The sequence below is a fragment of the Xenopus laevis genome, chromosome 1S, assembly GCF_017654675.1.
Source record: "Xenopus laevis strain J_2021 chromosome 1S, Xenopus_laevis_v10.1, whole genome shotgun sequence".
Lineage (NCBI taxonomy): Eukaryota > Metazoa > Chordata > Amphibia > Anura > Pipidae > Xenopus > Xenopus laevis.
The window spans coordinates 195,748,740-195,761,658 of record NC_054372.1 but is presented as its reverse complement, the minus strand read 5'-3'; the positions used below and the strand labels follow the sequence as shown (position 1 = coordinate 195,761,658).

The 12,919-nt window shown below is 34.1% G+C and overlaps 1 protein-coding gene across 2 annotated transcripts in view; it reads right to left on the bottom strand.

Annotated features, from left to right (window-relative positions):
- Positions 1 to 61: 61 nt before the first annotated feature.
- The window catches only part of syt4.S (synaptotagmin 4 S homeolog), a 40,987-nt gene continuing 28,129 nt past the window's right edge, over positions 62 to 12,919 (bottom strand). For both annotated transcript variants that reach the window (XM_018244620.2, XM_018244619.2), the window contains exons 2-4: positions 10,929 to 11,740; positions 9,469 to 9,589; positions 62 to 1,673 (exon numbers count right to left, since the gene is read on the bottom strand). In XM_018244620.2, coding sequence (XP_018100109.1) covers positions 1,366 to 1,673; positions 9,469 to 9,589; positions 10,929 to 11,726 — 1,227 coding nt within the window. In that variant the 5' untranslated portion in view covers positions 11,727 to 11,740 and the 3' untranslated portion in view covers positions 62 to 1,365. The remainder of the gene's footprint in view (positions 1,674 to 9,468; positions 9,590 to 10,928; positions 11,741 to 12,919) is intronic.

Below are 12,919 nucleotides of genomic sequence, written 5' to 3'. Positions count from 1 at the left end.
AAGAAAGAAAGAAAGAAAAGTAGCCTTTTTGATGGGCAAAAACTTTTGCAAATGCTCTAAAGAATATGAAATGTCATTTTAATGAATTGCTTTCATATAAATTGGCAAATTGGCTAATAAGATAAGATTAGTAATACACCAGCATACCCAACAAATCAGACATTTAATAATTGGTGGTTACTTTACAATGTCTCTGGTGTGTCATTAATGCACCATAAATAGCATCAGCTTTGTCATAACAACAACATACGTAGGTATATGGGAAGATGAGTCAGCTCATTCATTTTTTTGATGCATTTAGCTCCTATTTGTTCTGTCACTGTTGCTAGAATGCCGCAAACCAAACTCAATGTATACATGTATTAGGTGACATATTGCATTGCTCACAATATATATCATTTACATTTGATTACTGACATATAGATTCTCTTTGGAAAGGGGGAGTATTGTATGCAAAGGTTACAAAGCACTGGATTCCTGCACCGCTCTGGGTTATACTGTATATCTATCAAACCAGAAATGTGTGAGTCCAAGCCCTTTGATACTGTGTTAGTGCTTCATCTACTACGTCTGTCACTTATGAAAATCACAAATTCAAACAGCAGATTTGTTTTCCATATAATTCACAAGAAGAACATCAATGCATGGCAGGTGAAATGAAAAGTGTTCCTTTTACTCAGTGAGTCTTTGGGCTAATCAGTTTCAATTGTTTTTCCAGGTGTCCAGGCTTTCATTTCAGAGTTAAAGTATGCACAAAGCTCCCTAGACTCCAGCATGTGGTCTCATTAGATCTCATCATGTCTAGGATAATGGAACACAGAAACAAGGTCATCTGTAGTAGTGTTGGGCCCCTTGGGAAATATCTATTGGCTTTCAGTTGCTGCTGTTGTTGTACTACTCCAAGCACCTTATGAGAGCCTAAGGGTGCTGGGTAAATTACTTCACCAACTAAAGGACTACACTTTCACTGTCTATGTGCCAGGGAAGCCACAAACTGAACCTCCTACAGACAGCTCTGCTGGGTCTCAGGGAGAAAAGTTCCGCCATACCAAGGACACCATTTTCATCTCTGAAGTCATAGTCCATGCTGTGTTTTATATGGAGTGACCACATCAATCATGTGCAATAGATTTCACTATATTTTGGGAAGGTTACAACGTTTCTCAGACTTTTCAAACATCCCCCACTATTTCTGTCATACTGAATCTTTTTTGGTTTGCATTTTTTTTCTTCTGCTATTCCTTCCTACATCAGCCATGTGTTAAACAAAACAAAATGTAGTTACAAGCATTTTCTAAATTATTTTACACTAGAAATGAAACAATTTATGGAAACAGGTAAGGTCCGCTCTTTTCTATTTCATTGCTAACCATCGCACAACATATGCCACTTGGCAATTTGCCTCCTGGGATGTTCACAGATTTCTTTCCAGTGCTCTCCACCTGTTCCATCCGCAGAAGACCCCAGAATTAATCGACCAACAGCCTCATTTCTTGATCCTCTGTCTGAATCCATGACAAGGAACTCAACACTTATATCTTCCAGGCCCTCACAAGGAATGTCAAAGACAAACAATTCATTGAACACTGCATTTGGGGTGCACTTCTTCACATGAGTTTTCTTTTTAGAAATTCTTTTCTTGGCATGATAAAGGTTCACTTTTACATACGGATCTGAAATATATAATTAAAAAGAAAGAAAAGGTAATTTGTTGATTGCAAGGAACACATTTATCTAGAAGAGTAAGGTTTTTGTGTACGTAACAAAAACTTTTGGTATTCTATAAGCTCTCTCATACTGTATTTGCTGGTTTATAAAAAAACTATTGAATCATTTATAGCAAAGATATATAGATAGATGAATCTTGTATATTTACAAGAGCAAACAATAAAAAAACATGATATTTTCAATTCCTAGAAAATCCTAAATAAAATATTCCATTTTGAATATTGCCAATTTCAACTTTTCTATTTTCTATATTCAATATTTTCAATATTCCATGCTGATTATTCCTCTACACAAATTTTGTACAATGATCAGCACAATGATCACCTTGACGAAGGCTCTCCATATCAGATGCAAACCAAGCCCCCTTTTATTACTTATATTGTACTGTTGTCATTATTCCATATATTCAACTGTTTTCTGGTTTCTAGAATTTTGCTGTCTTTGTTCCAATAAACCAGTGTCAAGTCTAATCTTAACATGGCTGTGCTTCACCCAACCTATCTTTCCAACTACCATCCCATTTCCCTTCAGACATTTATTGGGGTTACTTTTCCTTTAATGCCATATCTGTGGAGAATAATGTCCAACTATCTTGAATATTTACCACTTGGGCCACTAGCATAACAACTGATGCAGTCTTGACGCAATTCAATACCTTTATCACTTCAATCTTCCACATTTACAACCCTCTAATTTGGGCAGTATAACAAATGTGCAGGTCTAGTACCCATAACAGATAGCACTTAAAATATAAATCTGATTGGTTGCTCTATGGTTTATTAGATCAAGGAAAATGTTGCACCTGTTATTACATTACCATAATAATTTTGTTATCTGGCTCACATGTTCACCCTATGAGATTTTTTTAGCAAATCTGCATTTCAGCACTATAAGATTTTGTTATTAGGTGCGGGGAAAAAACCCCAGGAAAAGCACCCATTGACTGAAATGCCTTTGGCACAAGAAAACACCATTAACTCTAATGGAGTCAGAAAAAAGACGATAAAACTCCCACTGACTCCAATTCATCAGCTCAAGAAAAAACACCCATAGACTTCAATTAATCTGACAAAAGAGAAAACTTGATAAAAATGCATTTCAGTTGTTTTGCACATTTAAGCAAAATGGGGCAGTCTACTTTATCACTACTTCGCTATTTCGAGTTTTTCACCAAAATTTAAAAAAAAATCCACCAAATGACTCCAAATTGATTGTAGGAGGTCCCCCATAGGCTAAAACACCAATTTGGCAGGTTTTAGATGGTAAATAATTGCATTTGAATTCTTAAAGGGACAGTACATGATAAATTTCAATTTCAATTTTTTTTTAAACTCAAATTGAAATTGGACTATTCCCTAGTCGCCTTACACTAAAATAAATTCAAAATTCAAATTTAAAAATTCAAATTTTCAATTCGACTCTTGATAAATCTGCCCCTTACTGTTCTCACATCTGATATGAAGAACAAAGAAGGTGGAGTCAAATCAAACGTCCTCTCCTCCTACAATCTCTATAAAGACCCAATGAGGTAGGATCCAGTTTAAATGAAAATTCTATTTCTGTCTCTGAAAAAAACAATATCCCAGTAATAATTACTTTTACATTAATTGATAAACTTCTGCTTAAAAAAAACCCATAATATAAATCATCTATATGGCCCCCCTTTTAATATGCTCCAAACCATATCCAACACTCCTTTTATGGTAACTAAACAACGTATACACATATTGGAAATACTTTGAAAGTCTGAAAGCCTTCTTAGAGGACAGCAATAGATCTGCTGAAGTCATCGATTTAGATAATAGCATGTAAAGGATAGCAAGAAGCACATTAGATAAACCATTAATCATTTGGTTTAGACCTCCACCCCTCCTCCCCAAACACACACAGAATAACAAGCATGGAGGACACATCAGATATTTACATCTGCTTGAAAAAAAAAGTCAACATCTGGTTTATTGTTGAAGAGTGACCATACCAGATTATGATGTTAAAATATTTTATAATTTCAGTTTTTACTACATTTATATTTTCCATACAAGCTTTTTTCATAGCAAAAAACACAGAGCAAGCTAAGGAGTCCAGTTGTAAGACCCCCCAATAAAATTGAAAATTGTGACAGTGAATTATCTTTTGCTTGTATTGTATCCTGCTGTTTGTTTCTTGTACATCAGGGGCATAGTGGTCAAATATAGTTGATTTGATATGGGGATCCAATATGAGCATGATATGGCCTGTAATTGAAGCCATTTTTATTGCTATAGATTCTATAAAACCATTTGGAAGCTATAAAATTAGAAATTCAATGAATTTTACAAAAGTACACAACATATTACTATTGCTGAATAATTTAGGAATAGTGATGGGCAAATTAGTTCAGTTTTGCCAGAAAATTCACAAATTTCACGGAAAATGGCAAAAACTTTGACTTTTTGACACTTGCTTAAATTTTTACGCTAACGTTAAAGTCAATGTGTGTCAACCGTTTTGACATGAGCTACTTTTCCAATGCATCGTCCAAAAATTTTTGACGCGGGTGAATTTTTGCAGCAGTTTCGCAAATTTATTCGGCGGCTACGAAATGCGGAAATTCTGCACAAATTCATGCCTGGTGAACACTATTTAGGAACTGTAATTTCAAGTAGCAAGGGATACAATAACTAAAACATACTGAGAGAGAATGAAATTCAGTGGGAGCCCCGCCTGACTTGGATGGATTCTGTTCTCAAGCTAGTCTTGGTCACTAGTACCCTGACCTTGAGGCAGAGCAGCCTGTTTGGCTGAAAGAGCAGTTCTTTGTTTTTCTGTGCTGTGGAGCAATATGTCTATTCTCTCCCACCGGCAACTCCCTTTCACTCCTGTACATCATATGCATATGTTGTCATGTCATATGTTCCCAAATCTATAAAACCCCTGTGAACTCTTTGTTCGTGGTTGTGGCTCTTTGTGCGTTCAGAATCCACAGAAGTCATATCAAATAAACTTTTGCCTTTTTTATCTCCAATTCTTGAATTTCCACAAAAATACTTACGCCTCATTTAACTGCCTCACAGGTAATTTATAAATGGGTACACTAATGTTCTATTATAATATAGATTTAGAATAGTAAATGAAATATTATAATAATAAATTCTGTTTTCATAAAGTAGGGAGGAGAAAGGGGTGGCTCTCGTGGTTGGGAAATTAATTCTAGGGCAAGAAGCTCAAAGACAAAAGGTACTTTTTCTTAATGAAGCTTTTCAATCAGTTTAATCCTAGAAACACACTGCACTTGAAGTTATTGGTTATAGGAGGCTGCCAGTCAGTGAATGTTGCTGTGCCAAGAACTGATACTCAAGGTGACACTGTGATCATTAGGGAAAGACAGCTTGACTAAGTAACCATCTGCTTTTATGCAAGTGATACCAATTGTAAACTCCACTTTTTATCTATTATGATTCAAAATGCTGTTGTCTAAACTCTACTATTTTGGCCACTATAACCTAGTTTCTTGGTTCTAGGTGGAAATCACCATATTGTTTCTTTTAGACTGTACAGAATGAGGACATGGCTTGTAGTGTTCAAACAGCATTCATGTTTATCTAAGAAGTGTCCAATATGACAATTCACCAAGGACAAGTGTTAAAACATTACAGTCCATTATTTACAACTGGGTCTGCTGTTGTTGTGTGTTAGAAAAGTAAGCTTATGGCCTAACACCTGGGGGCAGATTTATCAAGAGTCAAATTTCAAGGTGATGGGATGGGTTTTTTTTAAACTCCCATCAACTTGAAATTCAAATAAAAAAAGACCAACCGAAATTTATTAAAAATATAGATTTTTTTTAAATTAGAGTGAATAGGCTGTATTCAATCGTTTGTATCAAATTTGGATCATATTCGATTTTTAAAGTCTGCCAAATGACTCCAAAGGAGGACCTCCATAGGCTAAAACAGCAATTCGGCAGGTTTTAGATGGTGAATAATCAAAGTTGAATTTTTAAAGAGACAGTAAATTATAAATTTCAATATTTTTTGAATTTTTTTCAAATTCAAATCTAATTTGGACTATTCCCTAGTAAAAGTCAACTTAAGGGCAGATTTATCAAAGGTCGAAGTGAAAATTCAAATTTAAACAAATTCAAATTTCTAGCTATATTTTGTGTACTTCGACTAGGGAATAGTCCAAATTTGAATTTGAAAAAAAAATCAAAAATTCAAAATTTATCATGTACTGTCTCTTTAAAAATTTGACTTCGACCATCCATTTGCTATCTAAAACCTGCCGAATTGCTGTTTTAGCCTATGGGGGACCTCCTAGAACCTACTTGGAGACAATTGGTGGACTCCAAAAAAAATTAAAGGTTTTTTTGGGGGGGAAAACTTAAAATCGTACAATTCGATGCACTATTACTTCAATTCATACGATTTGAATTTGATCAAAAATGGACCTATTCGGCCAAAAAAAAACATCAATTTAATTTCGATTGTTCTTTTTCAATTCGAATTTCAAAGTTTTTCAAATTCTAAATTCGAACCCTTGATAAATCTGCCCCTAAAATTAGATTGAAATTCGAATGTAAAAATTCGATTTTCAATTCGACCCTTGATAAATCTGCCCCCTGGTATAACTAATACAGATGAATACCTTCTACTCTAGGTCATACACTAGGTGGTGAGCAAAATTTTGATTGCACTATCTGTGATCATGTGACATTACTGTCTTACATGTACAGAAATGGAACGTCCCATCAGCTCTAATGAAGTTTCCCTAAGACTATCTATGGCAAGCTCTGATTAACTGGAAGGTGTGCAATAATGCAACTAACATGAATCCAAAACTGCATGGAAAGACATAAACCTGAGAACCAATAACCTCATAACCCAAAAACATACAGACATTTAAAAACACAATGCAAAAAGAGCTAAAACAAAAATATGAGGAATAAAGACACAATATAATTCTTTAATGTTGTACCTTGTTAAAATATATTTGACCTGGGTGAGATTCCTAATTTGTTTGTCCTTTTTATGAAATTTTTTGAATATAGTCTTAAATTTAAAAGTTATTACCTGCTCTACTCTAATTTCAAATCTATTTCACCTGCAACGCAAACTGAAAAATACAGACTACAATAGTAAGGGGCAGATTTATTAATGGTTGAATTTCATGGTGATGGGAGTTTATTTAAACTCTCATCAACTTGAAATTTGAATAAAAAAAGACCAACTGAAATTTATTTAAAAAATGTAGTTTTTTAACTTCGAGTGAATAGGCTGTATCAGATCATTCTAATTGAATTTGGATCATATTTTTCAAAGTCCACCAAATGACTCCAAATGGGTTCTAGGAGGTCCCCCATAGGCTAAAACAGCAATTCGGCAGGTTTTAGATGGTGAATAATCGAAAAGATTTATTTTTAAAGAGAAAAATTTTGATATTCGAATTTTCAGATTTTTTTCAAATTTGGACTATTCCCTTGTCGAAGTACACTAAAATTAGCTCAAAATTCGAATTTAAAAATTAGATTTTTTAATTTGAGACTTGATAAATCTGCCCCCAACTTTATATTATAAGGTTTAAGGTGAACCAAAATATACAAAAGTGATGTGACGTGTTTAACTTATTGTCATACACTACAGTAATAACAGGTTTACTACTGCAACCTTGTTGTCAAATGACACTAAGGCAGTGGATGTGATTTACTTAGACTTTGCTAAAGCATTTGATACAGTGCCACACAAAAGGTTACTGGTTAAATTAAGGAATGTTGGCCTGGAACATAGTATTTGTACCTGGATAGAGAACTGGCTAAAAGATAGACTACAAAGAGTGGTGGTAAATGGAACATTTTCTAATTGGACCAGTGTTGTTAGTGGAGTACCGCAGGGCTCTGTATTAGGTCCCTTGCTTTTCAACTTGTTTATTAATGACCTGGAGGTGGCCATTGAAAGTACTGTTTCTATTTTTGCAGATGAGACTAAATTGTGCAGAACTATAGGTTCCATGCAGGATGCTGCCACTTTGCACAGTGATTTATCTAAACTGGAAAACTGGGCAGCAAACTGGAAAATGAGGTTCAATGTTGATAAATGAAGGTTATGCACTTTGGCAAAAATAATATAAATGCAAGTTATACACTAAATGGCAATGTGTTGGGAGTTTCCTTAAATGAAAAGGATCTAGGGGTCTTTGTAGATAACAAGTTGTCTAATTCTGGGCAGTGTCATTCTGTGGCTACTAAAGCAAATAAAGTTCTGTCTTGCATAAAAAAGGGCATTAACTCAAGGGATGAAAACATAATTATGCCTCTTTATAGGTCCCTGGTAAGGCCTCATCTGGAGTATGCAGTTCAGTTTTGGACTCCAGTCCTTAAGAGGGATATAAATGAGCTGGAGAGAGTGCAGAGACTAAGTGCAACTAAATTGGTTAGAGGGACGGAAAACTTAAATTATGAGGGTAGACTGTTAAGGTTGGGGTTGTTTTCTCTGGAAAAAAGGCGCTTGTGAGGGGACATGATTACACTTTACAAGTACATTAGAGGACATTATAGACAAATAGCAGGGGACCTTTTTACCCATAAAGTGGATCACCGTACCAGAGGCCACCCCTTTAGACTAGAAGAAAAGAACTTTCATTTGAAGCAACGTAGAGGGTTCTTCACAGTCAGGACAGTGAGGTTGTGGAATGCACTGCCGGGTGATGTTGTGATGGCTGATTCAGTTAATGCCTTTAAGAATGGCTTGGATGATTTTTTGGACAGACATAATATCAAAGGCTATTGTGATACTAAACTCTATAGTTAGTATAGGTATGGGTATATAGAATTTTAATTAAAAGTAGGGAGGGGTGTGTGTATGGGGCTGGGTTTTCATTTGGAGGGGTTGAACTTGATGGACTTTGTCTTTTTTCAACCCAATTTAACTATGTAACTATGTAACTATGTCAGCTTGACTTCATACTTCATTCTACAGCTTTGCTAACTCATTATAACATTCTAAAAATTCCCAATGAACAGTTTGAAAAGGTGGAATGCACTTTTAAACTATGTTCAGATAGTTTAAATATACATTTTTTAATTTGTGTTCTTCAAATTGTCATAGTAGCTTTTGTGAAGCATTTTATATAATGAAAGATGCCCTCCAGCCCCATTCAGATTTTTACTTGGCCTGGTGTAGTAGATAAGCAGAAGACAGTTCTGCTTATCTAGTGATCTAGTAATTGGTTAGTGGGACTTAGGTCTTGGCCATGCTCTTGCCTTAGCATAAACAAACACGTAGGCTTCTACAATAATGCTGTTTGTACATATCAGCACATATAAAACTGTGGATCACATTCACAACTCTGTATGTATAAAAAGGCGGGGAAAATAAAAATTTGGTGGATAAAGAGGTTTAAGATCTTTGACATTGACCATCATCATCTAAACCTATTAAACCACATGTAAGTTGTGGATCAATGTTCCTGTTTCTTGTAAGGTAAAAAATGGAGATCAATATTTTAATTCATGCCATTGTTGTATCATGATCATTATTTATTACCATTTGCCAATTCTAGATCATTTATAGGCTCCACTGCACTCAGATGTCTTATCCTCCACTACTAAATGGATAACATGGAGGTACTGTCCAATATGGAGCCATCATTTAGATTTCTACAGCAAAGTAACAACAAAAATAAAATAGAAATAGAACAGAATCCTGATGTATATATTCCAAGGATATTTCATATTTCAGATAATTTAAATGAATGAAACAGTACCTGATAATCCTGATACGTCAACTTTTGGTAAATGCCGAGCCTTAAGCACAACAACAGTTAAAGTATTTGTTGTTGACTGGTAGCAAAGAGAGATAAGCAGCTCTCCACGTCCTGCTGATTTCTAATGACAAACAAGAAAAAACATTGTTGATTTTAATATTAATGTCAATGGTAGGGTGATGGATATAAAGAAATACATAATAATACAGTAGCATAAAAAAACTATTTATACCAACACTCTACATGACATTAATATAAAAAATATAACATTCCTGCTTATTTAAAGTCAAAATTGCAAAAAATAGAAAAAAAAATATAATGTTTATTCATTTTCATCATTAAAGCAAAAATTCATAATTGGACTAAAAGCTCTTTTTTATTTTTTGAAAGTCTATTTAAATTCTAAATTTAGGGGGTAATTTAACAAGGTTCAAATTTGCATTTTTGCCATGATTCAAATTTTTTTGCACAAAAACTCACAAATTCTAATTATAGTTTCAAAAACTCATGGTCTTGAATTTATTAAGCAAAAAGACCTACAAAACTAGAATGTACAAAAATTTGCATCTACAAGCTGGTGAAGTCATATAGAAATCAATGGGAGTTGTTCTAGGCAAAATTCAAGACATTTTTTATTCAAGATTTTCAAGTTTGTAAACTCACAAATTTGAGTTGTTAAAGTCTATAAATTTGGAAAATTTGAGGTATTCTTGTTTTAAAAGCTTTTAAACTTGAAAATTTAGGATACTGTATTTGTGGTTTTTTTCACAATGGTATTCAATCAAGTTTTCTACATGTATGTATTTTCATAAATAAGCAAGCATTCAAGTTTTTTTTATCTGAAGTAGAAAAAAACCTCACAAACGTCATCAATTAAGTTTTTGATAAATATGCCCTTAAATTTGATAAAAGGTTGAATTTTGAAGTTATGTGAAAGTTATGTGAATCGAAGTATAGAATTAGAACTGTTTCAAGGGTTGAGGTGTGATAAATCTTATATTTGAATTCAAATTCGAGTAGTAGTAGTAGTAGCAGTAGTAGTAGTAGTAGTTTTAAATTCTAAATTGTTTTTGACCAAAAGAAAATTTAGAAAATTTGAATTCAAATTTATCATTTGAACCTTAGTAAATTTGCCCCTACTTGCAATAGTGATCCATTTCGATTACTTCATGACTCCAACAACAAGAATAACTTTTTAAGGCTTTTAAAATTAGATATTTAAAATATAGACATACGTTTTCTTATCTCTAAAGATAAATGCAAACATCAATAAATGTAAAAATAAAATTAATTCTAATAGGGATAGCTTCATGACAAGAAACATTTTCAAGACTTTAAAAAAATATTTTTGCTAAAATTGAAAGCATGGCACATACACCAGAAAACAAAGTTCTTTTCGTTTCTAAAGATTTGTGCAAACATCAGCAAATGTGATAATAAAGACATTTGAAATGAGTTACCCGGACATTTCTTTTATTGATTTCCCGGTTCATTAGCACTCTGCCATCAGACAGGTCAATTCCCAAGAGTGGGAAGCAGACTTCACCAATGACATCATCTCTGGAAAATCTGTCAAAGCTTAAGATGATAAAGTGAAGAACCAAATCTTGGACCTGGCTGTAAGGAATTCCATAAAATGTAAATGTCTCGTCAAAGGCTGGGTCGAGAGTCTTTCTGAGCACTCTAGTTTTAACTTTGTGTTTCTTCTCAGGAAGGATGGTCATTTTTATATATGGGTCAGACATCATGGATTGTTCGTCCATTGCCGGAAGGGATCTGGCTTCTTTGATGTTCACTACAAATGCCTTTTTCTCAAAGTTGTACTCTACAGCGAAAAAGAGGGTTCCTAGTTTATCTTGCTTGTCTACGGATAATATAGAAGCGTTGGACTTGACGCTCTCAGGAGAAATGGAATCTTTGTCTTTTTCTGGTAATTGAGGCTGTGAAAAATCCTCAAGGTCTGGAGAACTTCTGACTTTATTGGCTTTGGGAATATTTCCGTTTAAGTCCCTTTTTTCAAGATCAAGATGAAGTGAAGTCTTTGAGATGAGAGACTTGGGAGCTAGTTCAGTTTTTTCATCTGCTCCGAATTTCTTTTTGCTGTTTAAGCTTTCAGGGTATATGTTGACACCTTTTAACACATGGACAAACTTGTACGGAGGCGTTGTGTTGGATTTGGTTGATTTACGCTGGCAACAAATCCACGAGAACAAAGACACAGTGAAAACAAGTCCAAACCCGCTGACAAGTCCAACCATTGAAGGAATTTCATCTAAAATAATAGAGACAACAAACAGTTAATATGCCTTAATATGTATTCCTTGAAGTGTAGGGAACTGTAACAGCAATAAGAAAGAATGCCTTGTTTGGCAATATTTATTATGGATGGGTGTAAACCCCAGAGAACATTTTCAGAAGAGCTTACACTCTAAATGCACTCAAAAAATACAGTTGGCTAGAGATTATATAGACATACAGTAGATGTCATTGTCAGAGACAAGGAGGATTGTACATTGTATGCCACCTACAGTTATATTTTGGAATGGCTAGCCTGTTTCTCATCTGTACTACAACTTTTATACTTTTCTTCATTTAGATGGAATAGTGTTGTTTAAAATGCTGCTCTTTAATATGTGAGTAACCCTGGTTAAAATAGATTGGAGGGAATGTATCTATAAGTGAGAGTCTATATATATATATATATATATATATATATATATATATATATATATATATATATATATATATATATATATATATATATATTTATGCCAGAAATGCAGTTAAATGCAGTTGGTCCTGGAATCTTTTGTCTTCATTTGTGCTTTTTGAGAAACATACTGTAAACAGGTAACCGTTATCCATAAAGCTCCGAATTACGGAAAGGCCATCTCCCATAGACTCCATTGAAATTAAGTAATTCAAGTTTTTAAAAAACAGTAGCTTTTACTTGATCCCAACTAAGACATAATTAATCCTTAGTGGAAGCAAAACCAGCCTATTGGATTTATTTAGGGGCAGATCTATCAAAAACTTCGAAACTCGAATTCAAAAAGACCAACCAAAATTAAATCTAAGGTTTTTTGGGTGAATAGGTCTGTTTTCGATCGATTGGGTCAGTTTCGGATCTAATTCGAATTGTACATTTGAAGTAATTGCGTATTTCCCAAAAAAAACCTTTGATTTTTCAAAGTCCACCAATTGACTCCAAATAGGTTCTAGTAGGTCACCCATACGCTAAAACAGCAATTCGACAGGTTTTAGGTGGTGAATGGTCGAAGTCAAATTTTAAGGAAACAGTACATGATAAATTTCGCAATTCTAATTTCCGATTTTTTTTCAAATTCGAATCGAATTTGGACTATTCCCTAGTCGACGCACACAAAAATTAGATTGAATTTCGAATTTTCACTTCGACCTTTGATAAATCTGCCCCTTAATTCTCTAATAG